Source organism: Protopterus annectens, chromosome 8.part0 (genome assembly GCF_019279795.1).
Source record: "Protopterus annectens isolate FY-2018-M chromosome 8.part0, PAN1.0, whole genome shotgun sequence".
NCBI lineage: Eukaryota > Metazoa > Chordata > Ceratodontiformes > Protopteridae > Protopterus > Protopterus annectens.
Genome location: NC_056741.1, coordinates 1,796,170,758 through 1,796,193,665, shown reverse-complemented (window position 1 = coordinate 1,796,193,665; position 22,908 = coordinate 1,796,170,758). Strand labels below are relative to the sequence as shown.

The following is a 22,908-nucleotide window of genomic DNA, read 5'->3' as shown; positions in this document are numbered from 1 at the left end:
AATCTTCAGCTTACTGAAGATAACAGGGGAATTTTATTATAATCCACCTGATACTGCAAAACATGGCTTTGACAATGAAAATGAGAAGTTATGTACCTACCATAATGTTCCATGTTAGTTGTCTTCTTCTCGCCTTCTTTCTTGCTGGATGAGGTTCGGAGCCGATCCTCGGCTCCGACTCGGCATATATTAAAGCTCGAGAGCTATTTTTACCGGCTCGAGGCTCTCCTATATCCCACAATGCTAGGCGCTAACTACCCAGATCTCGTTTTATAGCTAGCACCATAGCAGTTCTGTCCTCAGAACAAAGGAGAAAGAGGAATACTAAGAAAAGGTAACCACGGGAGACCATACTGGTAAGAAAATAAGGCCCCGTAGGATCCTATCAGTCTGTCCAGGCTAGGGGGTTGGAGGGCGGGACGCAAGAAAGAAGGCGAGAAGAAGACAACTAACATGGAACGTTATGGTAGGTACATAACTTCTCAATGTTAAGTTGTCAATCTCGCCTTCATTCTTGCTAGATGGGACCGCATCCCTAGCACCTCAATCCTGGGTGGCTCATCGGAACAGACTCTTGAGGACGGTGGAACCAAAGTTAGCTCGGTTTCTGGAGGCCATGTCCAATTTGTAATGAGAAATAAAAATATGGGGAGAGGCCCATGTGGCTGCCGCACAAAAGGAATCTAAAGACAACCTATCCTGAAAGGCTATTGACGTAGCTAAGGCTCTAGTTGAGTGGGCTCTAGGTCTTGAAGGAAGTTCTTGATGCCTTAGTTCATAAATGAAAGTAATGACAGAGGCCAACCATCTAGAAAGGGTTACTTTGGAAACTGGAAGGATTTCTTCCCTTCAGCATAAGACAGGAAAAGCTGCTCAGATTTCCTAACTTGCTTGGTTCTATCCAGGTAGTAACGGAGTTGACGGTGAACACCCAAAAAATGCAACTTTTGTTCCGCTCTGTTGGAGTAATTAGGGAAGAAAACTGGGAGATCAATAGACTGGTTTAGATTTGCCTCAGAAAATATCTTAGGTAAAAAAGATGGGTTAGTTCTGAGGGACACTATCTTTATGAAAAACCAGATAAGGACGACGAACAAAAAGGGCATGAAGTTCTGAGACTCTCCTCGCTGAGGTTATGGCCACTAGAAATAAAGTTTTCCATGAAAGTAACTTCAAGGAACAGGATGCCGCAGGTTCAAAGGCAGGGAGAATCAAGGAGGTTAAAACTAGATTCAAATCCACTGCTGTGGGGGATCTCTGACCGGGGGCTTAAGTAAAAAGATACCTTTAAGGAAGGCTTTACAAAGCTTATGGCACATAACAGAGGAGTCTGAAAGGCCAACATGAAAATTTGAAATGGCCGCTAACTGGACTCTGATAGTGGACGAAGAAGATCCTGATTGAAAAAGTTTGGCCAAAAAATCCAGGACTGATTGGATAGATGCAGTGAAAGGGTCCATGTTCCTAGATTCTGCCCAGAAGGAAAAACTTTTCCATTTGCTGGCATAAATCCTCCTGGTAAAAGATTTGTGGGAAGCTAAAATGATGTCACGCACCACATGGGAAATAAAGGGAAGCCCGGCTAAGGTTGGAAGTGGAGCAACCAAGCTGTGAGGTTGAGAGAGAGGAGGGATTGGTGCAGCTTGCCCGACTGATGGGTCAAGAGATGGAAACCAGATTTTTCGAGGCCAGTACGGGCCAATGAGGATCATTGCGGATCTCGATGCGGCAGCTTTCTGAATCAACTGAGTGATTAATGGAAGGGGGGGGGAGCGTACAAGAGACCCCGGGGCCAATCATGGACTAGAGCATCTCTGGGGGGGTGGCCGGGAAGAGAGTGAAAAATTCATGGCACTTGCTGTTCTGTGGTGTTGCGAAAAGATCGCAGCAAGGCTGACCCCATTTTCAGAAAATTTTTTCCACTACTGACTGCTTGAGAGACTACTCGTGCGGCATGAGAATGGCTCTGTTCAGCCTGTCCGCTATGACGTTGGACTTCCCCAGGATATGCGTTGCTATCAGAAACCGCTGAGAGGAGATCGCCCACTGCCAAAGTCTAAGTGCTTCTCGACATAAGGGATAGGACTTGGTTCCGCCCTGCTTGTTGATGTACTACACTACGGACATATTGTCCATCTGAACTGCAACAGTTCCGATGGGAAGAGAGTCCTGAAGGGCTTGCAACTCTAAAAGTACTGCTCTCATCTCCAGAACATTTATGTGCTGGTGGCACTCGAAAGGTCGCCATGTGCCCTGGACTGTCCTGCCCTGAAAATGCCCCCCCCCCCCAACCGATCAGGGAAGCGTCCGTTGTCACCATAGCAACCGGGGGGGGGGGGAGAACGAAGGGTCTGCCCTGAATCACTTGAAGGGAGATCATCCACCAAGACAGGTATTTCTTGCATGACTGGGTTATTAAAATGTTGTGTGACAATGGGAGCTGTTGAAAGGACCACTGGGAGAAAAGCATCCACTGAAGGATTCGCATGTGAAAGCGAGCTAGGGGAAGTAACGCAATGGCTGCAGCCATAAGACCTAAAGTCTTCAGTACAAACCTGGCCTGGATTGTGTTGTTCTGAAGAAGGATATGAACATGTTCGCGAATATCTGAGACTCTTTGTGCCGTTAGTTTTGCGGACAGTTTGGCTGTCTAATATGGCGCCTATGAAAGTAGTAGACTGACAAGGCGACAAAGCAGACTTTTCGAAATTTATGGAGATACCTAGCTCTTTGCAAATTTGAATGGTGTAATCTCTGGACTTAATAAGTTGACACCTGGTGGTGGCGGTAAGGAGCCAGTCGTACAGATATGGAAACACCTGGAATCCTTGACGCCTCATGTGAGCCGTAACCCCTGCCATGCATTTGGTGAACACTCGAGGGGCTGTAGTGAGACCAAAGGGCAGGGCCCTGAACTGGTAGTGACTGGCCCCCAGCCGAAAGCGGAGAAACCTCCTGGAGCGCCTGTGCATCTTGATGTGGTAGTACGCATCCTGAAGGTCTATAGAGCACATCCAATTGTCCTGACCCAAAAAGGGTAGAATGGACTGTAGCGTGACCATCCGGAACTTTGTTCTTCGGACAGACTTGTTCAGTCTGCTGAGAACCAAAACTGGTCTCCAGTCCCCTGTCTTTTTTGGTACCAAAAAGAACTTGGAGTAGATTCCGGATCCTTGCTGGTCTGCTGGGACTGGTTGGATGGCCCTTTTTATTAGCAGTTTTGAGATTTCAAATACTGCTTGTTCCCTTAGACTGGGTGGAACATCTGGAAGGGGCCTTTTTGGCTGTGTTGGGGTGTGGACAAAGGGAATTTCATAACCCTCGGATATGATCGACTGTACCCATCTGTCTTGGGTGAGGGAAAGCCAGGCTTCTGGGTACAGTGTTAATCTTCCCCCGACTGCCTCCGAAGGCGGACAGTCGGGCAGCTTCTCAGGGATGCTGGAAGGGCTGGCCACAGACAGTTTCTCTGCTACCCTGATTTTGCGGACCCCCTCTGTCCCTGGGGCGGCGTCTGTTACTGTCCCAGCCCCCGCCTCTAGAGGGGAACTCACCTTGTGCGCCAGGCGCAACTCCCTGTGGTTTGCGAAACCACATTTTTCCACCCTTCTGACCCTTAGGGTATGGTCTAGATGGGGTGGAAAAACAGACTCCCACGGCAGATAGAGTCTTGCCACCCTGTTCGCATCTGGTGAAAGTATCCTTCACTTGAGGTCCAAACAACGCCGAACCATCAAAGGGGGAGTTAGTGAAGGACGCCTTGAAGGGGTCAGCAAAGTTACAAAGCCGCATCCAGGCGTGACGCCTTAAGGCCACGCCTGTGCCTGCAGCCCTACTCGCTCCATCGGCCGCATAGGAAATAAGCCGCATAGAGGAGTTAACAATCAAGTTCAGGGTTGCCAGCTGGGAGTTGATTTTGTCTTGAGACCCCTCAGCTGTTGGATCCTGTAGAGTATCACCCATTTCTTTGAGCATGTCTCTCTGAAGGCGGGTGAAATGACACAAGTAATTCATCCGCTTGCCGTACCTATCCATAGCCCTAGAATCCTTATTAGGAGGATGGATCGGTACTGAAGGATCAGCCAGTTCCTTCTTAGTGGCTGCTGCCACCACCATGGCATCAACAGGGACACCTTTAGTTAAAAACTGCTCATCAGAAGGGGCCTGTGATAAATTTTGAAGGCCTCCACGGGGTAGGTTCCATCGAGTCAGGGGCTGTCCATGCCTTTGCCACCACTTCCGTAAGGGGGTCAAAGGGCGGAGACACCCAGGAGGTGGAAGGGCGAGAACCAAACGCCTCTAGGTAAACAGACTCGTCCTCGGAAGGATTGAGGGTAGACCAGTTCCCCCTCTGCTTGAGGATCTCAAGGATGTCAGAAAAGAAGACATCCTCAGAGGGGGACCGTGGGGACCTTTCCGACTCATCCAAGTCGTATCAGATGTGACGGACTCAGGGGAGTCAACATGCTTTCTCTTACATTTCCTCTTCCGGGGGGCTCCCCTGATGGACCAAGGGAGGCCTCAGAAGAGGAGGATGCTTCTAATGGGGGCACCTGAGGCGTAGGATTTCTGCGGTCAGGGTTGAGAGGATGGGTACAGACCGTAACAGGCACTACAGTGGGAGGAGCTGAGGGAGCCGACAGAGGAGCAGGCACAGGGGCCAGCACACTCCTCATGACCTCGAAAGCACCCCTATCAGGCAGGGAAGAAGGTCCCTGCTCCGAAGAGATAAGGACCCCTCCCGGCACCGAGAGGGATGGCTCAGAGGCCGATGTCGGGGCCGAACTCACCTGTGGCGAGGCTCTAAGAGGGAGAACAGGGTTGGACAAGGGTCCGATGCCACTCGCCCCCCCGAAGCAGACGAGGGAGTCACGGCGCCCGGATCCCTCCAAGGATGGCACCATGGAGGAAATCGGAGCAGACAACGGAGCCGAAAGGTGTGGTATCGGCTCAGACGCGTCGACGGTCCCAGCTCCCACAAACTCCGGCTCCGAGCTCGGAGGAAGAGTCGGAGGAGGAAATGACGATGGAATGGGAATAGCCGCTGTCTGATGAGAAGGGCTGTGAAGCATCTGGGCCAGCCCCTGCGACTTAAGGAGTCTGCTAACCACCCTCTCGAGGTCATGATCTGAAAGCCTGGAAGACCGAGAGGAATGGGACCAATGGCTGCGCTCAGAGAGCAAAGGAGATCTCGGAGCCGAATGTACTGACTCCAATGAAGGGGACCTGGAGCGCTTACGACTCGAGGATGGTTCCGAGATAACTATCGGAGCCGACTGAGTTTTTGTAGCAGCGGTTCCAGTCGGAGCCGATGTAGAAGCAGAGATAGCACCACTGGTCACACTGATGGGGGAAGGGATGTGAATTTAACATGTGTACCAATATCACTGTTTTACAGCACAATAAACCACTCGCATGCCTGATAAAACGTATATATATATATATATATATATATATATATATATATATATATATATATATACATATATATATATATATACATATATATATATATAGAAAGCTTGTGAGGAAATTATTAACTCTATTTTTGTTTTACTTGGATCGCTTGTCTGTGTACTTAATAAAGGATTTTCGAATGGAAACAGACTGCCTGCGCCTTGCTTGGATTACTTTCGAATACTTAGTAATGCTGTACAATTATATTTTCTATTACTTTTTTTGTTTTGTTTTGACTTTAGACGAGTTTACGTTTGCTACTTCTACTACCATTGTCTGATCTGATTAATATACAGTGATTAACTAGAAATATATGGACTGAAAATCTTCCACACAGAAGTTTCTTACACTGTTTTGTTTCTACTAAATAAACTCATTCAAACTCAGTAAATGGAAAAAATTACTAGGAACATGCATGTTAAATTAGCACCTTTTGTCTAATGCAATGGACCCCTTTGGATAAAATCTTACCAAGTGCTAAAAACACTTGTATGCTTAGTCACCTGACATTTCATCCAACAATCCAATGAGCATGAATAATGTATTCTTATTACTTCCCAATAGAAATAATAATAAAAAAAAAACTTAACTCAATGTGTACTTTAACATGTAATTTAAAAAAACTATTTAAAAAATCTAATTATGAAAGAATACAAAATAGATGCAATAAAAAAGGAAAAACTCCTGAAGGAAAACAGCAGTTGGGTTTAATTTGATAACACTAGCAATGCTCATTATTAAGATCCAGAGAGTATCTATAATCTTAGCACCCATTCAAGATATTTTTCTAGAATCAGTCGAGATCACTACAATAATGCAAGCCATACCCTCAATGCACTGGCAAAACTATTCTTCAGGTTTGTTGCTATGCTCATTAGCAGAGGTTCCCTGCATGTAATCATAGCCATTCCTGCGGTCAGATTTCGCATCATATGATGTGCTGCTACTCGCATGCGAGATTCCTCAGAGTCAAGGGCAAAGTCTTTTCGAACAATCTGCTCACAGGTTGTCATAGCAATCTTGATAGAACGATCAACCACAGGATGAACCAATTCCTGAACTGCTCTTTCAATTGCTTGTCGTACACACTGCTTTAGCTGAGGGTGGGCCTGAAACAAAGGAATCTGAAAGAAAAAAAATATTAGTTGGACAGCGCCTCAGCACACTGGGTACTACAGTTCATATTTGCCTTACGTCAGGTAGGTTTTTTGGTAAGTATTAAAATTGCTGCCTATAAGATGCATATGCACAATATACCCAAAACAAATATTCTCACCGGTTTCCTTATTTTTATGATGAATGTCAACCTTGTTCTATAAAAACAGTTAAAACAATGTATGAAATACAAAGTAGTAAAACTATGACAGTACACACCCAGCAGTAAATCTTGGAAACTGGCTCTTGCAAATGATTCAAAACAGCAATCTCATCATGCTGTTGTCCATGAAGGTATTTACCAATGGTGTCGGTGGTGGTAGGGAGTTGTGAAGAGAAACAAGGGAGTAAAACTGTATTTCATGGTCAAACAGGTTACTGCCACTAATTTTCCTCACTTTCTTCCCACATCCTTTTGTTTTCATACTTTAGTAGTGGTAAACTGGTACATCCATGTCATTTGCTATGCACACCCATGATAACTCCACTGAAATCTGAACTTCGACACTGGAAGCATAACAGATATGACAACGAACACATTTTCAAAATCTTTTAAATTTTTGTAGCTTACATACAATAAAGAAACTGAAGTACAAGACTGCACCTACATTGTACTTATAGGTTTGAGTCTGAGTAAGACTATAGAATCTGGTATTTATGGCAGCATGCTACATGGAAAACGAACATGGCAACCCATTTCACAATAGCATAAATTAGGGGAAGGTTACTAGGAAACTTTTAACAGTGAATGTTTTATTTGTTGTTTCTTCATAAGAGAAGGCAAACGAGCATCTTGTACTAAGCATAATTTTAGAAGTGTATCTAACCAATACTTTCAGCAACAGTGAAGTACTCAGAGAACTCCATTTCCACCAACAGTACAGTAAACTGCTGAAGTACATTCAAGCAATGGTTTACACTGCTGCTGCTTTAATAAAACACTTACTTGTCACTGGGGTGCATTCTATATTGTGCCAACATTAATCTGATTGTTGCTCCAGTTTTCTCCAAAATCCCTGACACACCCTTAAGACAAACAGCTACCCTCTAAACTGCTCGTATGTGTGCATGTTATGTGAGAATACATGGCATCCTGTTCCAGGTTAGTTCACCATCTTGCACGTACACAGCATTTACAGCCACTCCTGTAAAATAAAATGGATTAAAAGGCTGTAAAAGAATGAATGAATAGTTTACTGGGGGAATAATGTAGAATGCTCAAGAAATGGATCGGTTCATTTAACCTGTTAAAGCTTTGAGCAAGGGGCTTCGGAGTTCAATCCCCTACTGCTCTGGCCATCTAGACAAGTCAAATATTCAACACAGCAGGATTTATGGTTTAAAAACTAAAGAGACGGTCCTTGTATATTATGACATCTCTAGATTGTACGTTTGTGAGATGACTTGCATAAAAACCTTTTCTTCTCACAGTTACATGGTTAGGCTGATACCGTGGAGACCAAGTTCAGCTGATAAGGCAGAAAGCATTTAGCAAGGAGACAGAAAATAGACTTGAATCCTGCAAGACCTAGTTTCTAATCTCTTATAGTTAAGTCCTCACACAATCCTATGGATCCATAACAATTGGTTTATGCTTGAAAGGGAAAGGAAAAAAAAAACAAAGTTTGATGAAGGATTCAGATGGATGCTGCATGACAGATGAATAGAAAGGCAAATAGTTATCAAAGTATCAAAGAGTGCACCGGATAAGCGGAGCCCGGGGTGCCAGTGACGTGTGGAGGTGGGAAGCGTACAAGGACACCTGCAGTCCACACATTTTATTTATTTATTTATATTTGTTGACCGGGAGTGTCCGGCATACAGCAACACTAGAGAATTTCAAGAAGTGGGCACAAAACTGCCACAATGGGCCATTACAGGATTTCTCGGCAGTCCTCCAACTTCATTATGAAAATAAGCTATGCAGATTACAAATCACTATGAAATTATTTGATGACCTGTCTCAGATTTCTATTTTCTGGCAGAAATTCTCAAAACCCTGTTATGCTATTCTTTAATAGCTTTGTTCTGAGAAATTAAACTGCAACAGAAAAACAGACATGGAGACATAACTGAATGGTTGAGAATGAAAACCCCCAGCTCTGGCTTAAAACAAGAAATGGTGAAGGACATATGACCTCTGTGTGGTCATGCAAGGCTTGCATCTTCACTTCTTTTATTATGCACACAGCTAAGGAAATGATGGTCTAAATTAATACTTTAATGTGCAATGGATGGCGGTTTTGAAAGGGTGTGAGATGGTTAAGTGTATGATGCCTATCAACAGAGAAGTTTCATACATGTTATTCAAGTGATATTCAGTTTAAAAGATCATAAAACAGGGATTAAGGTACACAGGCAGCTGATGCAGTCAGCAGGGTTGATGCTCACAGGCAACTAGTGATCAACATCTAACAATATTTTTGGCTGGAATGGATACTACCCAGATTTACAAGAGTGAAAATGGCATTCAAAAGAAAATAAGAGTACAAGAATTTTAAAAAAGCACACACAGCACAGATACAGTGCAATGAAAAGTACTTGCCCCCTTCCTGATTTCTTTTTTTGCATGTCTGTCACACTTAAATGTTTCAGAACAAATTTAAATATTATAATGAATAAAGAGGACCAGTGGAGTGAATGCTCAACGGAACAACAAGCTCAAAGATAAATAGTTAAAAACAAACACCGCTGAGCAAAACAATGGAGGATTGCAGTCTCATTTAAATCACAAGTAGCTCCTAAATCCAATAGCCAATGATGTAAATAATCCAAGTGCAGGCGAGGTATGTAAAAAGCAGGTTTATTAATAAAAGAGGTGGCGCTTTGCATGAGCTTCTTCAGACCTATACAACTAAACTGTCTGTAAACATCAGTTTAAAAAGCCAAAATGGCGCCAAAATCCTGTCCATTATTTAAAGGTACATGGCTCATTAAAAATATCATGTAAAAAAGTCATATATAAAATTCCTATACACCATCATAAAACAGTGCGGCATTTCAAAACAAAGCCATTCATATTCATATCCATTATTGGAATAAATAAATCAAAAGTATGTGTGACAGATGGGAATTTTAGTAACATAACTATCAAAACATTGACAGAGCATCTATGCATATAAAGGTTCAAAAGACCCTACTGGCCACAAAGTAAAAACTCTTCATAGCCTCTTAACATCTTTTGGACAATAACCTTCTTGATTTCAGCAGAGGTCAGGGGAACCCTTCCATTGAGACCTGGGGTGATATCTGCCCTAAACTTAATAATCCAATGGATTTCCCTGGTCTCTGTATAATTGTTAATGTCCCCTCTCCTGTATGTCCTTGAGATCTGTTCCAAGATCCTGAACTTAAAACGATGCTCTTGACCTTTGTCATTAGTGTGTTTGGATAGTGCATTATGTGTAGTACCTCTCCTTGTGTGGTATACATGCTCACGAATCCTATCCCTCAGTGTCCTATTGGTCTTGCCAACATAGTAGGCTGGACAGACTGTGCAGCAGGCTAGGTAAACTACATCTCTGGACATACAATTGCCCCTCGTCCTGATGTAGTAAATACCCGAACCATATGGATATCGGAAGACAGGGTCGGTTTCTATATATGGACAAAAATTGCATTTGTCGCATGTGGTCATGTAGGGACCCAACAAAGCAGGTGGATCATTATGGACCCTTGGGTAGCAGAGCAAACTCTTTAAGTTCTTTTTATTCCGATAAACGAATCTAGGTCGAGTACCTGTAAGGCTCTTAATAGTTGGGTCAACTGATAAAACGTGCCAATGCTTAGAGAAAATATCTTTAAGTGTACCTACATCCCTGGTGTAAAAAATGGGAAATGCAATTCCATTGTCCATATTTGAACCGCCCTCTTGGCTATCCAAGCCATCACTGGCCTCTCCCGCGTATATTTCAACAGCACCATCTGAGAAATATGGTTTCGCTCTGTCTATCCTAACGCCTATAGAATGGTACTGACTCCTGAAACAAACTATTCTGAAACAAGAAGCAGCGGGACTCAACGGATTTCCGTCTGGGCAACATCTTCACTTGGCCCAGGCACAATGATTACAACAATACCAACAATACAAACAGTGCATTCCGTCAGGCCCCCGGAACTTGTACCTCTTCCTCCATTACCACAGGGAATACCAGTGACTCAGGGAACATGGACCGTGCTCCCAATAGAGATGCAATCGATGTAGGCACGGTTGAACTTCCTGGCTCATGCCTGGACAACGATCACACTGGCTCCAACAGCAACATTGGCCCAGCCATCCCTACAGACCAAGCTGGTCGTGCAGGTACCGTTGCCAACGCTGTACCCATCGGAACGGACTCTATGCTGGAGCCGACAGCTACCACCGACTTGGATGCCAATGCTGATTCAGTAAGAAGGGCTGAATCTTTAGTCAGCAGGGCTGAACCAACTGTCCCGCCTCTTGAACCAGCCGTTAGGAGGAAAGTTTCCTCCTATGCATCGAGTAGAGATCCTGATGGACGGGATCCCATTTCCCCCTTGGATTCCACTTTTCACCATTCTCCCTCCAGAGGGATGGCAGACACCCTTTTCCCATCAGGGTGCCTCTGAGCGAGGAGAAGTCGCTCCAGAATGCCAAGGGAGGTACAAGAGGAAACTTTCGCGGATCGTCCATCCAACCGGACAATCAAGAAAATGTGGGAGGGAAGCATTAGGACTCGTGTTCAATTTGTCCAGTCATGTTTTGACTGAACATGAGTCACAAGTCCTCTCTAAGGGTCTCACTTTTATTCCAACCTCAGATAGTAGATACGAAGAGACTTTAAGAGACTTTAAGCTTTTTGTCAGAATTTGTCCCTGAAGGTTTTCTTCAACAGCACAGAGATGAAGGCTAATACCACTGTGTTTAGGACACCTAGTACATTCCTCCCTCCGATACACCCTCTGGTTGCGGCATATAGCAAACTGGTAGAAGATGAGATATATAGGTTGAATGGGTCAGAATCTGGCAACAGGAGAAGGAAATATAACCTCAGCCTTATACAACGTAGGGCCTTGGACTCCCTACGTAACAACAGGGAGATTATTATCCGACCCGCAGACAAAGGAGGTGGGATTGCAGTTTTTGACATGGACAGGTATAATAATGATATGCTACTAATGTTGGCTGATGACAAGTTTTATGTTCCTATTACCAATGATAGGGTGGACAGCATCATTGAGAGCATACGCTCCATATTATTTGGTCTTTTGATAATGGTGTTATTGATACTTCTCTATATGAATTTTTCAATGTGGTTCATCCCTATTACCTACCATTCAGGGTCTCCCAAAGATCCATAAGGATTCACTACATCCACCTCTTAGACCCATAGTTGCAGGGAGAGGGTGGTCAACTGAACCCCTGTCACTTTTTGTTGAGGCACAACTCAGACCATTGGTTGATGCCAATAGGTTCATTCTTACGGATACCAGACAGTTTTTGTTGGATTTCTACCAATATATCAACACTTGTTCTGGAATTGATGACCTCATATGGGTCACCATGGACGTTCAGTCCTTATTTACGGTTATACCCAATGAGGAAGGTAGAGCAATGGTAGGTGCATATCTGAGGAGAACCGACCTCCCTCTGAAGTATGATGTTGATTTGATTCTTATGTTGTTGGCTATTATTTTAGAATCCAATCTTTTTTGTTTCCATGACAAGATTTTTCTGCAGAAGGATGGTGTAGCTATGGGCACTTCCTGTGCCAATAGCTACGCCAACTTGGTGATGGCAGAGTGGGAACATAGCTTCTTGTTTCAGAATAGTTTGTTTCAGGAGTCAGTACCATTCTATAGGCGTTTTGTGGATGATCTCTTCCTTGTGTGGAGTGGCTCTACAATACAATTAGAGTCCTTTTTTACACAGATCAACATGTCTGTCACCTTTCTGAAGTTTACTATGGATTGGTCAAGACCACTATTCCTTTTTAGATGTCTTTGTTGATAAATTACCCTGTGGGATAGTCAACACGGTGTTTATCGCAAGACCTGCTATAGGAATACACTGCTGCATCGTTCGAGCATGCATCCTGGCTATGTATACAAGAACATAGTGAAGGGACAATCAATGCGGATGTCTAGATATACACCCCTAGACAGTCATCTGGCAAGTGAATTAGGAGACCTTAGCAGCAAATTGAGGGAACGTGGCTATGACCACTTAGATATCTCCAGAGGGATGGCGGGCATTGCAGATCTGAGGATAGACAAAGCGAAACCATATTTCTCAGATGGTGCTGTTGAAATATACGCGGGAGAGGCCAGTGATGGCTTGGATAGCCAAGAGGGCGGTTCAAATATGGACAATGGAATTGCATTTCCCATTTTTACACCAGGGATGTAGGTACACTTAAAGATATTTTCTCTAAGCATTGGCACGCTTTTATCAGTTGACCCAACTATTAAGAGCCTTACAGGTACTCGACCTAGATTCGTTTACGGAATAAAAAGAACTTAAAGAGTTTGCTCTGCTACCCAAGGGTCCATAATGATCCACCTGCTTTGTTGGGTCCCTACATGACCACATGCGACAAATGCAATTTTTGTCCATATATAGAAACCGACCCTGTCTTCCGATATCCATATGGTTCGGGTATTTACTACATCAGGACGAGGGCAATTGTATGTCCAGAGATGTAGTTTACCTAGCCTGCTGCACAGTCTGTCCAGCCTACTATGTAGGCAAGACCAATAGGACACTGAGGGATAGGATTCGTGAGCATGTATACCACACAAGGAGAGGTACTACACATAATGCACTATCCAAACACACTAATGACAAAGGTCAAGAGCATCGTTTTAAGTTCAGGATCTTGGAACAGATCTCAAGGACATACAGGAGAGGGACATTAACAATTATACAGAGACCAGGAAATCCATTGGATTATTAAGTTTAGGGCAGATATCACCCCAGGTCTCAATGGAAGGGTTCCCCTGCGACCTCTGCTGAAATCAAGAAGGTTATTGTCCAAAAGATGTTAAGAGGCTATGAAGAGTTTTTACTTTGTGGCCAGTAGGGTCTTTTGAACCTTTATATGCATAGATGCTCTGTCAATGTTTTGATAGTTATGTTACTAAAATTCCCCATCTGTCACACATACTTTTGATTTATTTATTCCAATAATGGATATGAATATGAATGGCTTTGTTTTGAAATGCCGCACTGTTTTATGATGGTGTATAGGAATTTTATATATGACTTTTTTACATGATATTTTTAATGAGCCATGTACCTTTAAATAATGGACAGGATTTTGGCGCCATTTTGGCTTTTTAAACTGATGTTTACAGACAGTTTAGTTGTATAGGTCTGAAGAAGCTCATGCGAAAGCGCTCACCTCTTTTTATTAATAAACCTGCTTTTTACATACCTCGCCTGCACTTGGATTATTTACATCATTGGCTATTGGATTTAGGAGCTACTTGTGATTTAAATGAGACTGCAATCCTCCATTGTTTTGCTCAGCGGTGTTTGTTTTTAAAAATTTAAATATTACACAAAGATAACCCAAGTAAACATAGAATGCAGTTTTTAAGTGATGATTTTATTTATTAAGGAAAAAAAACTATCCAAGCCTACATGGCCCTATGAGAAAAAGTAATTGCCCACTTGTTAAATCATGAAGTAACTGTGGTTAATCACATTTTTTGGGAAAGTTGAGTTCAATTTCACTAGCCACACCCAGGCCTGATTACTGCCAGACCTGTTGAGTCAAGACATCACTTAAATAGAACCTGTCAGACAAAGTGAAGTAGGGCAAAAGATCCCAAAAATGAAGACATCATGCCGCAATCTAAAGAAATTCTGGATAAGATGTTAAACAAAGTAACTGATCTATCAGTCTGGAAAAGGTTACAAAGCCATTCCTAAAGCTTTTGGACTCCAGCGAACCATAGTGAGAGCCATTATCCACAAATGGAGTAAACATGGAACAGTGGTGAACCTTCCCAGGAGTGGCCGGCCTACAGAAATTACCCCAAGAATGCAGCGACAACTCATCCAAGAAGTCACAAAAGAACCCAGATCAACATTTAAAGAAATACAGGCCTCACTTGCCTCAGTTAAGGTCAGTATTCATGACTCAACCATGAGAAAGAGACTGGGCAAAAATGGCATGCATGGCAGAATTCCAAGGAGAAAATCACTGCTGACCAAAAACAAAGGCTCATCTCACTTTTGCCAAAAGACATCTTGATGATCCCCAAGACTTTTGGGGAAAATATTCTGTGGACTGATGAAACAAAAGTTGAACCTTTTGGGAGGTGTGTGTCCCGTTACATCTGGCATAAAAGTAACAGCATTTCAGAAAAAGATAATCATGCCAATAGTCAAACATGGTGGTGGGTACTGTGACTGTCTGGGGCTGCTTCTGGACCTGGACGACCTACTGTGATTGATGGAACCATGAATCCTGCTCTCTACCAAAAAATCCTGAAGGAGAATGTCCGGCCATCAGTTCGTGACCTCAAGCTGAAGGGCACTTGGGTTCTGCAGCAGGACAATGATCCAAAACACCAGCAAGTCCAACTCTGAATGGCTTAAAAAAACAAAATGAAGGTTTTGGAGTGGCCTAGTCAAAGTACAGACTTGAATCCAATTGAGATGCTGTGGCATGACCTTAAAAAGGCTGTTCATGCTTGGAAACCCTACAATATGCCTGAATTAAAACAATTCTGCAAAGAAGAGTGGGCTAAAATTCCTCAAGAGTGATGTGAAAGACTCATTGCCATTTATCGCAAACACTTGACTGCAGTTGCTGCTGCTAAGGGTGGCGCAACCAGTTATTAGGTTTAGGGGCAATTACTTTTGCACATAGGGCCATGTAGGTTTGGAAAGTTGTTTTTCCTTAATAAATAAAATCATTACTTAAAAACTGCATTTTGTGTTTACTTGGGTTATTTTGTCTAATATTTACATTTGTTTGATGATATGAAACATTTAAGTGTGACAAAACATGGGGGGAAAAAAAGAAATCAGGAAGGGGGCAAATACTTTTTCATTGCACTGCAGGTGTATGGAAAAAAAGAAAACAGAATGCTGGAATCACTGAATATGGACTACCAAGTGGGACCAGACAAGGCTACCCCCACCGGTTTTGTCCTACGCCCATACCGAACCAGACTTGTAGAGTAGGAGTCACATTACAGAAAAAAGTAGCAAAAAGCTGAACCCATAATGCCAATGAATTCCCTCTTCTACATTACATAGTCAGAAAGCTTGAAAAAGTATGGAATATGCAGATCTAATTTTCTAGCTAGGAAGAGAACATAATTAATGGTAAAAACATTACTAGAGGTAATACAGCTCAAAGAAAAGTTAAACATGGTTTAAACATCTTCCAGTGGAGTATCAACTATCCCCATAGAAGAAAAAGCTGTAAAGATGGATTGAGCAGTGGTAGTGTTGTTGCTACACAGCAAGAGGTTCTCCGGTTTGATTCTCGGCTGGAGTGCCTTCTGTGTGGAGTCTGCACACCCTTCCTGCGTTCGTGTGGGTTTCCTTTGTGTCCTCCAGTTTCCTCCCACATTACAAAGACATAGGTCTGGAGTGTTTCTCCCCAGGCCTCTGCTGAAAATTGGCTTTGTTCCAAATCGAACTTTCCCAGTAAACAAATGTAAAATAAAAAATAAGACAGCACAAGAGTTTTACTACTACATGTGAACTGGGATAAGAAACATCAAAGGTAGAATAAGGCCATTTAAAGAAACAGCCTTCCATCTCCTGATCCACCAAGATGAAATTAACACAGTAGTAGATCTTACTTGCAGACTGATGAAGAAATGAGGACATAAGAGCAGAAGCCAAATTAGCTCCAACTGTAGAAAAGAAAAGATCAAACAGATTATGGTGGTTTGGACATGTGCAAAAAAGCAGAACACAATCCGGTGAAGATGATTTGGTACAGACAGGAAGAAGACAAGAGGAAATGAGGGCGCCCAGCAAAAAGATGGATGGATTGTGACAGAAGATCTGCAACAATCAAGCGTGAGTGTTGAAGAAGGCAGGAGTGTGGCACTGAATCAAGACATGGCAACAGTTAACACAACACTCCAATCCCATGCAGAAAAATGGGAAAAGGGGGTTGATGACTACTGATTATTATGAGTAGATCTTACTTAGCTCTTGTATCCCCTACAAATACTGATGATGTAATTACATGTCTTAACATAAAAGGACAAATATATGTTCAAATGTCACGCACAGAAATTCATCAGTGTTAGGAGCTTACTGTTACCTTAGTAATTCCAAAATATCTGATGGGCTCAATACACCCTAAACTGAAAAATTTATCATAAAATTTGTATACAATTTTCATGATGCCATGCAATGAGGATTTTTTTTAATAAAAATTCCACTCGGATGTTCATATGTACTCTGTCTTCAAACAGCAGCTCAGAGTACACCTCTTCACCCAAAGTGCAGCTGCACTATCACAGGTCACGTTACAAGAAACCTGCAGTTCTCTCACAACCCATTAACCCCTATTTCAACCTTCTTTAGCTCATCTTACCACCTCACTTAGTCTCTCATTCATCCTACCACCCTCGTTTTTTTATGCCTCTTATACCTCCTTCTGTCTTCTCCACATTGTATCCTTTCCTGCAGCCATTCCCATTTGCCTCTTCTAATGCCTTCTTAGTTCTCTGTATAATGACATGCTGCTATCCCTGTAGCATAAACTACCACAGTTGTTATGGCTACATCTTATCCAAAAACTTCTGCCAAGCATAATTCCATTTAACCTTCCAAGTTTTGACTTTGTAAACTGCTTCTTGAACTACATTTTTTGCATCTGTAAATATGCATACATATTTTTTTAGCATATCCTTGTCATCCATAAATGTTTTTATTAATTTCTTGCTATCATATTCACCCGGGTTGTACCTGCAAGTGGTCCACTGCTAATTTAAAACAGATTTTTTTTCCTCACAAGAAGAAACTGCAGATAAAATATTCCTGGTACTTTACATAATTAGTTAGAATAAACCTTAACATAAGAGCCTGACAATTACATTCTGAAAAATCAAAGCTGTAGAAGCTTACATTTAATATTCAAATTCTTAGACGGCGAGAGTATAATTGGAAATAAGTCTTCAGCAGCAGAAGGATTAACTAAAGCTACAGCTGCTGAATAAAGTTTGGGAAAAGCATAAAACTAAGGAACGTTATACATTTTTAGGTGAAGCTGGCCGACTATCAGGAAAAAGTACAGTTTTGTACCTACCATAAATGTAGATGTCCGATAGGAATGCATCTGCAGTCCTTACAAATGGGTTGTCCTGTCGTCAGGCAGCCCTTCGGTCGGCCGGATTCCAAAGTCTGGGTCTGGCCTCGGCTGGTGTCGCACTTCACCCGACGTCATAGCTGCAGTTATTCGGGTATAAAGGCATCAGCCGACGCCATTTTCCTCAGTGTTTCTTGCCCCAGATGCCAGGTGCCCTCTTGGAAGGCTAAATTTGGATAAATGCCAATGTTTCCAAATGGTAGAGAGCAAACACAAAAAATAAGCATGTATGTACAAATATACAAACAAATACACCATAATAGATCCCCCCCCAGCTAGCTATAAGATGGGCAAATACCCTAGGAGTACCACAGAGGGGAAGGCGGGTGGGTAATCCTGACTGCAGATGCATTCCTATCGGACATCTACATTTATGGTAGGTACAAAACTGTACTATGTCCTTCAAGGATGCATCTGCAGTCCTTACAAATGGGTAGAATACCATAGCCAAACTAGGGGAGGAGGTAAAAGGAGAGATTATGGTGTAGTTAGGATCCCTTGCAAAACAACAGAGGCAAAACCTGCTCGGGATCTAGAGTATAAAGGTAAATTATAATGCTTGGCAAATGTATGCACGGAGGTCCAAGTAGCAGCCTCTATAATGTCCTTGGTAGCCACTCCTCTTAAGAAAGCTGTGGTAGTGGCTGTAGCCCTTGTAGAGTGAGGCCTGATGTTCTCTGGAGTTTTCTTTCCATGGTAAGAGTAACAAAATCTAATGCAATTTCCTATCCACTTGGAGATTGTCTGTTTTGAAATTGCTTTTCCTTCCCTTCCTGTTGCATATGCTACCAGTAGCTGGTCAGTTTTTCTATTGCCCTTGGTCCTGTCCAGGTAGTAGCGTAATTGTCTATGTACATCCAAGGTATGCAACAGTCTTTCTCCCCTGTTCTGTGGGTTGGGGAAGAATGTAGGTAGGTGGATAGCCTGATTTAAAGACACTCTGGATACCACCTCAGGCATAAATGTACAATTTGTTCTCATGGACACTCTATCTTGATGGAAGATCAGGAAGGGTTGCACTGCCATTAATGCCTGTAGTTCAGAAACCCTTCTTGCTGAAGTGATTGCCAGCAGGAAAGCAGTCTTCCATGATAAGTATTGTAACTCTGCTGTTTCGAAAGGAGGAAGTGTCAATTTTTCTAGCACAAAGTTCAAGCCCATGCTGGCAATGGTGGTTTCCTAGGAGGTTTTACATTTTTAATTCCCCTCAGAAACTGCCTGAGCAGAGGGTGTGAGAAGACATGAGGATCCAAGCTGTATTCTGCTGAAATAGCTGATGCATGTATCTTGATGGAAGAATAGGACAGGCCTGAGTGGAAAAGCTCTGCCAAGTATTCCAGGATGTTGGCTATGTTTACCAGTGACACATCTTTTCCCTTTGCAGTACTCCAAATGTGATATCTTTTCCATTTTGCTGCATAATTTTTTCTTGTTGAGGGTCTGCGAGCCTCAAGGATAATGTCTTTAACCCTTTGTGATAAATTTGGGTTAATTGATCTTATGTAATGTTCCAGGCAGTCAGCTGCAGAGTTTTCAGGTTTGGATGCAGGATGTTGTAGTTGTTCTGTGTTAACAGTAATGGAACCAGGGGTAGTGTCCATATTTGTTCCCGAGACATGCTCCTTAGTAATGGGTACCAATGTTGCCTTGGCCAGTCTGGAGCTATCAGAATGATCCTTGGACGGTCCTCTTTGATCTTCAATAGCACCTTGTGCATCAAAGGAAGTGGTGGGAATGCATATGCTGTCAGGTTTTTCCAACTGAAAGATAGGGAGTCCACCTTCCAAGCAAGTGGGTGGTACGTCCTTGTGCAGAATTTCTTTAGCTGGTGATTCCGTGGGGACACAAATAAGTCTATTTCTGGGAGTCCCCATTTTCTTGTAATGGCTTTGAAGATGCCCGGATGCAGCATCCATTCGTGGGCATCCGTGGTAGTCCTGCTTAATATGTCTGCTAGAATGTTTTCTTTTCCCGGTACAAAAATTGCTTGTAACTGAATGTTGTAGCTCAGAGCCACATTCCATAGGTCCACTGCCATCCGGCATAGAGGGTATGAATGTGTGCCTCCCTGTTTGTTGATGTACCACATCACTGTGGTGTTGTCTGTCCTTATCAACTGACCTTCTCGGAGAAATGGTCTGAATGTCTGGATTGCCAATTTTACTGCCAGCATTTCCTTTAGATTTATGTGCAGGTGCAGCTGGTCTTGAGTCCATAAGCCTTGTATGCACTTGTCCAGCATGTGGGCCCCCCAACCGAGGTCTGAGGCGTCCGTCGTGATGGTTTGGTTTGGTTGAATGCTGTAGAAGGGCAATCCTGTGTTTGATTGGCAGGCCTGAGCCCACCATAGGAACTCTTGCTTCAGGCATGGGATTATTGGAATTTTGGTTTCTAGGCTGTGCTTGTGTTGAGACCATAAATTCTTTAGGTACCACTGTAGCTTTCTCATATGCAGTCTGGCATGAGGTACCAGTATTATGCAGGATGCCATGAAGCCCAGGGCTTGCAGTACTTTTCTTGCTGTTAGATGGTTCTGCTTTGTTAATGCCAAGAAGTAGAGAGGTAGTTGCTCTTGTTTTTCTACAGTTAGGAATGCCATTTGCTTTGATGTGTCCAGCTCTGCACCCAAAAAGGTTATTCTTTGGGATGGTATCAGCCTTGACTTTTTTATATTGACTGTATATCCCAGGGCTTGTAGCAGGTAAATGACTCTTTGTAAGTCTTCTGTTAGCTTGTTTATGTTGTCCGCTTGTGTCAGGCAGTCGTCCAGGTAGGGGTAAATTTGGATTCCCTGAAGCCTGCAATGAGCTATTACTGATGCCAGGCATTTCGTGAACACTCTGGGCGCAGTTGATAAGCCAAAGGGCAATGCTGAGAATTGATAATGCTCTGATCCTGCAAGAAATCTGAGGTATCTTCTGCAATTTGGTCGTATGGGGACGTGCAGGTATGCCTCCTTGAGATCTAGAGTTACCAGCCAAGACTCATTGCCCAGCATGGGAAGAAGCTGCTGTAGAGTCAGCATTTTGAATTTTGGAACAATGAGGAATGTGTTTAAAGCGGACAGGTCGAGAATAGGCCTCCATTTGCTCTCTTTTCTTGGTACCAGGAAGAGTCTTGAGTAAAATCCCTTTCCTTGTTCCATAGATGGTACCTTTTCCACAGCTCTCATCCTTAATAATTGAAATATTTGTTTTAGAGCTTCTGCCTTTTGAGTCGGTGGTAGGTTTGGCATTCCTCTCTTTCCTGGTAGAGTATGGAAATGAAACCTGTAACCTTGGTCTATAGTTTGCAAAATCCACTTGTCCCTTGTGATGTAATGCCAGTTCTTTGAAAATAAGGCTAGCTTTCCGCCTAAGGGTGCTTCTAGCTGTTCCCTGGTAGGCGGTGCCAGAGCCAAGTCACTGTGATTGTCCTGTTGCAGTGGTGGTGGCTGCGTCCGTGCCTCGCTGGTTGTTACCCTGCCACTGGCGTCCCCTGTAGGCACCCCTGGATTGGTTTCTGCCTCTTGACCGCCTATTCCTGCCTCTCTGTGCTTTAGAGGAGTCTGGAAAGGACCAATTTTTGGAGGGCCAATTCCTGCTAAACTTTGGAGGTTGGACCTGTAAGAAATCTTTCACTGTTTGTACAGATTTTGCCTTCTCCTCCATCTTCTTCAGTACCTGTTGTGCAGGAGAACCAAATAAATTGGCCTTGTCCATGGGAGCATCTAATAGTTTTGATTTGACATGGTCCGGTAAGGCCTGCTCTTTCAACCATGCATGCCTTCTGATAACTGTGCCAGTCATGGCTGATCTAAAGGAAGCCTCCAGTGCATCATAACCGCATTTTAAAGAATGGTTACTAACTTGCTGAATGTTATGCACCATTTCCTGAACATACTTTTTATCAAAAGGTTCATCAGAGGACAGTTTTTTAGTTAACTGGTCTAGCATAAATTCTTGATATTGTATCATATGAAATTGACAGTTCAAGGCCCTAGCTGACAGAGTAGCAGAAGTGTAAACTTTTTTACCCCATCTCTCTAAGTACCTGGATTCCCTTTCGGAGGGGAGGGGGTTTTTAGCAGAGGTAGATGCTACAGCCTTAGGTCCCTGGGAGATAGTCGCGGGATCTGCAAAAGGAGCCTTGTATAAATGGTGGTGTGTGTCTGGGACCCTGTAGAACCTATCGGGCTTAGCAGGGGCCGGAGGTAAAGAATCAGGAGTCTGAAAAATCTTGGCCCTGCCACTGAAATTGTTCCCTCATGGTATGCAAGGTTTCCCCAAAGGAAAATTCCTCAGGTGGAGAGGCAGAAGGGATGGACTCTTCAGCATCTGAGTCTTCGTAAGGGGAATAAGGAGCCTCTGGAGGGTCTGTATTATCTGAATCATCAGAGGAATCATCTGTGGACACTGGCTCAGGGGGCTCTGCTCTAGGCCTCTTCTCTGGAGGTGGATGAGAGGCCCTGTCTGGATGAGGTTGGGATCCCCGGATTAAAGAAATAAGATCCTCTGCCAAAGAAAGCATTTGGGAACTGGAACTGGGCCTGTGAGAGGGGGTCTTAACAGGCACAGTTTTGTAGCTTTAGCTGCTTTAGCCCTGGCAAAGGCCTTAATGGACATGGCTGCAGGAGGCCTAGCAGCTCCACGTGCAGGAGTTGAAGTATCCAAGGGAATAGTGTCAGATAATTCCTGAGAAATCGCAACAGCAGGTTGGATTTCAGAAGCCGATTCCACGAGGTTAGAAGAAGCCTCGGTAGAAGGTATGTTTTCAGCTGAAGGAAGAACCGCTTGCTCGGTTTCAGCCGAAACAGAGACACTCGCGGTTGGCTTAACCGCGGTTTCGGCCGAAACCGCGGACCGCGAGTGTCGGTCCTTTTCCTTGCGTTTTTTGGATATTTGTGAAGTCGGAGGATCTGACGGCATAATATAAGCAAAATCAGAGCTGAAAAACTGCTCAGCAAATTCCGACCGACGTCTAAGCGTCCGTCGGTTAAAAGAAG

At 43.4% G+C, this 22,908-nt stretch overlaps 1 protein-coding gene across 1 annotated transcript in view; it reads right to left on the bottom strand.

The window, feature by feature from the left end:
* Window positions 1–22,908, bottom strand: part of CNOT1 (CCR4-NOT transcription complex subunit 1) — a 4,219,019-nt gene that overhangs the window by 1,223,202 nt on the left and 2,972,909 nt on the right. The window contains exon 31 of the mRNA XM_044079520.1: window positions 6,285–6,581. Coding sequence (XP_043935455.1) covers window positions 6,285–6,581 — 297 coding nt within the window. The remainder of the gene's footprint in view (window positions 1–6,284; window positions 6,582–22,908) is intronic.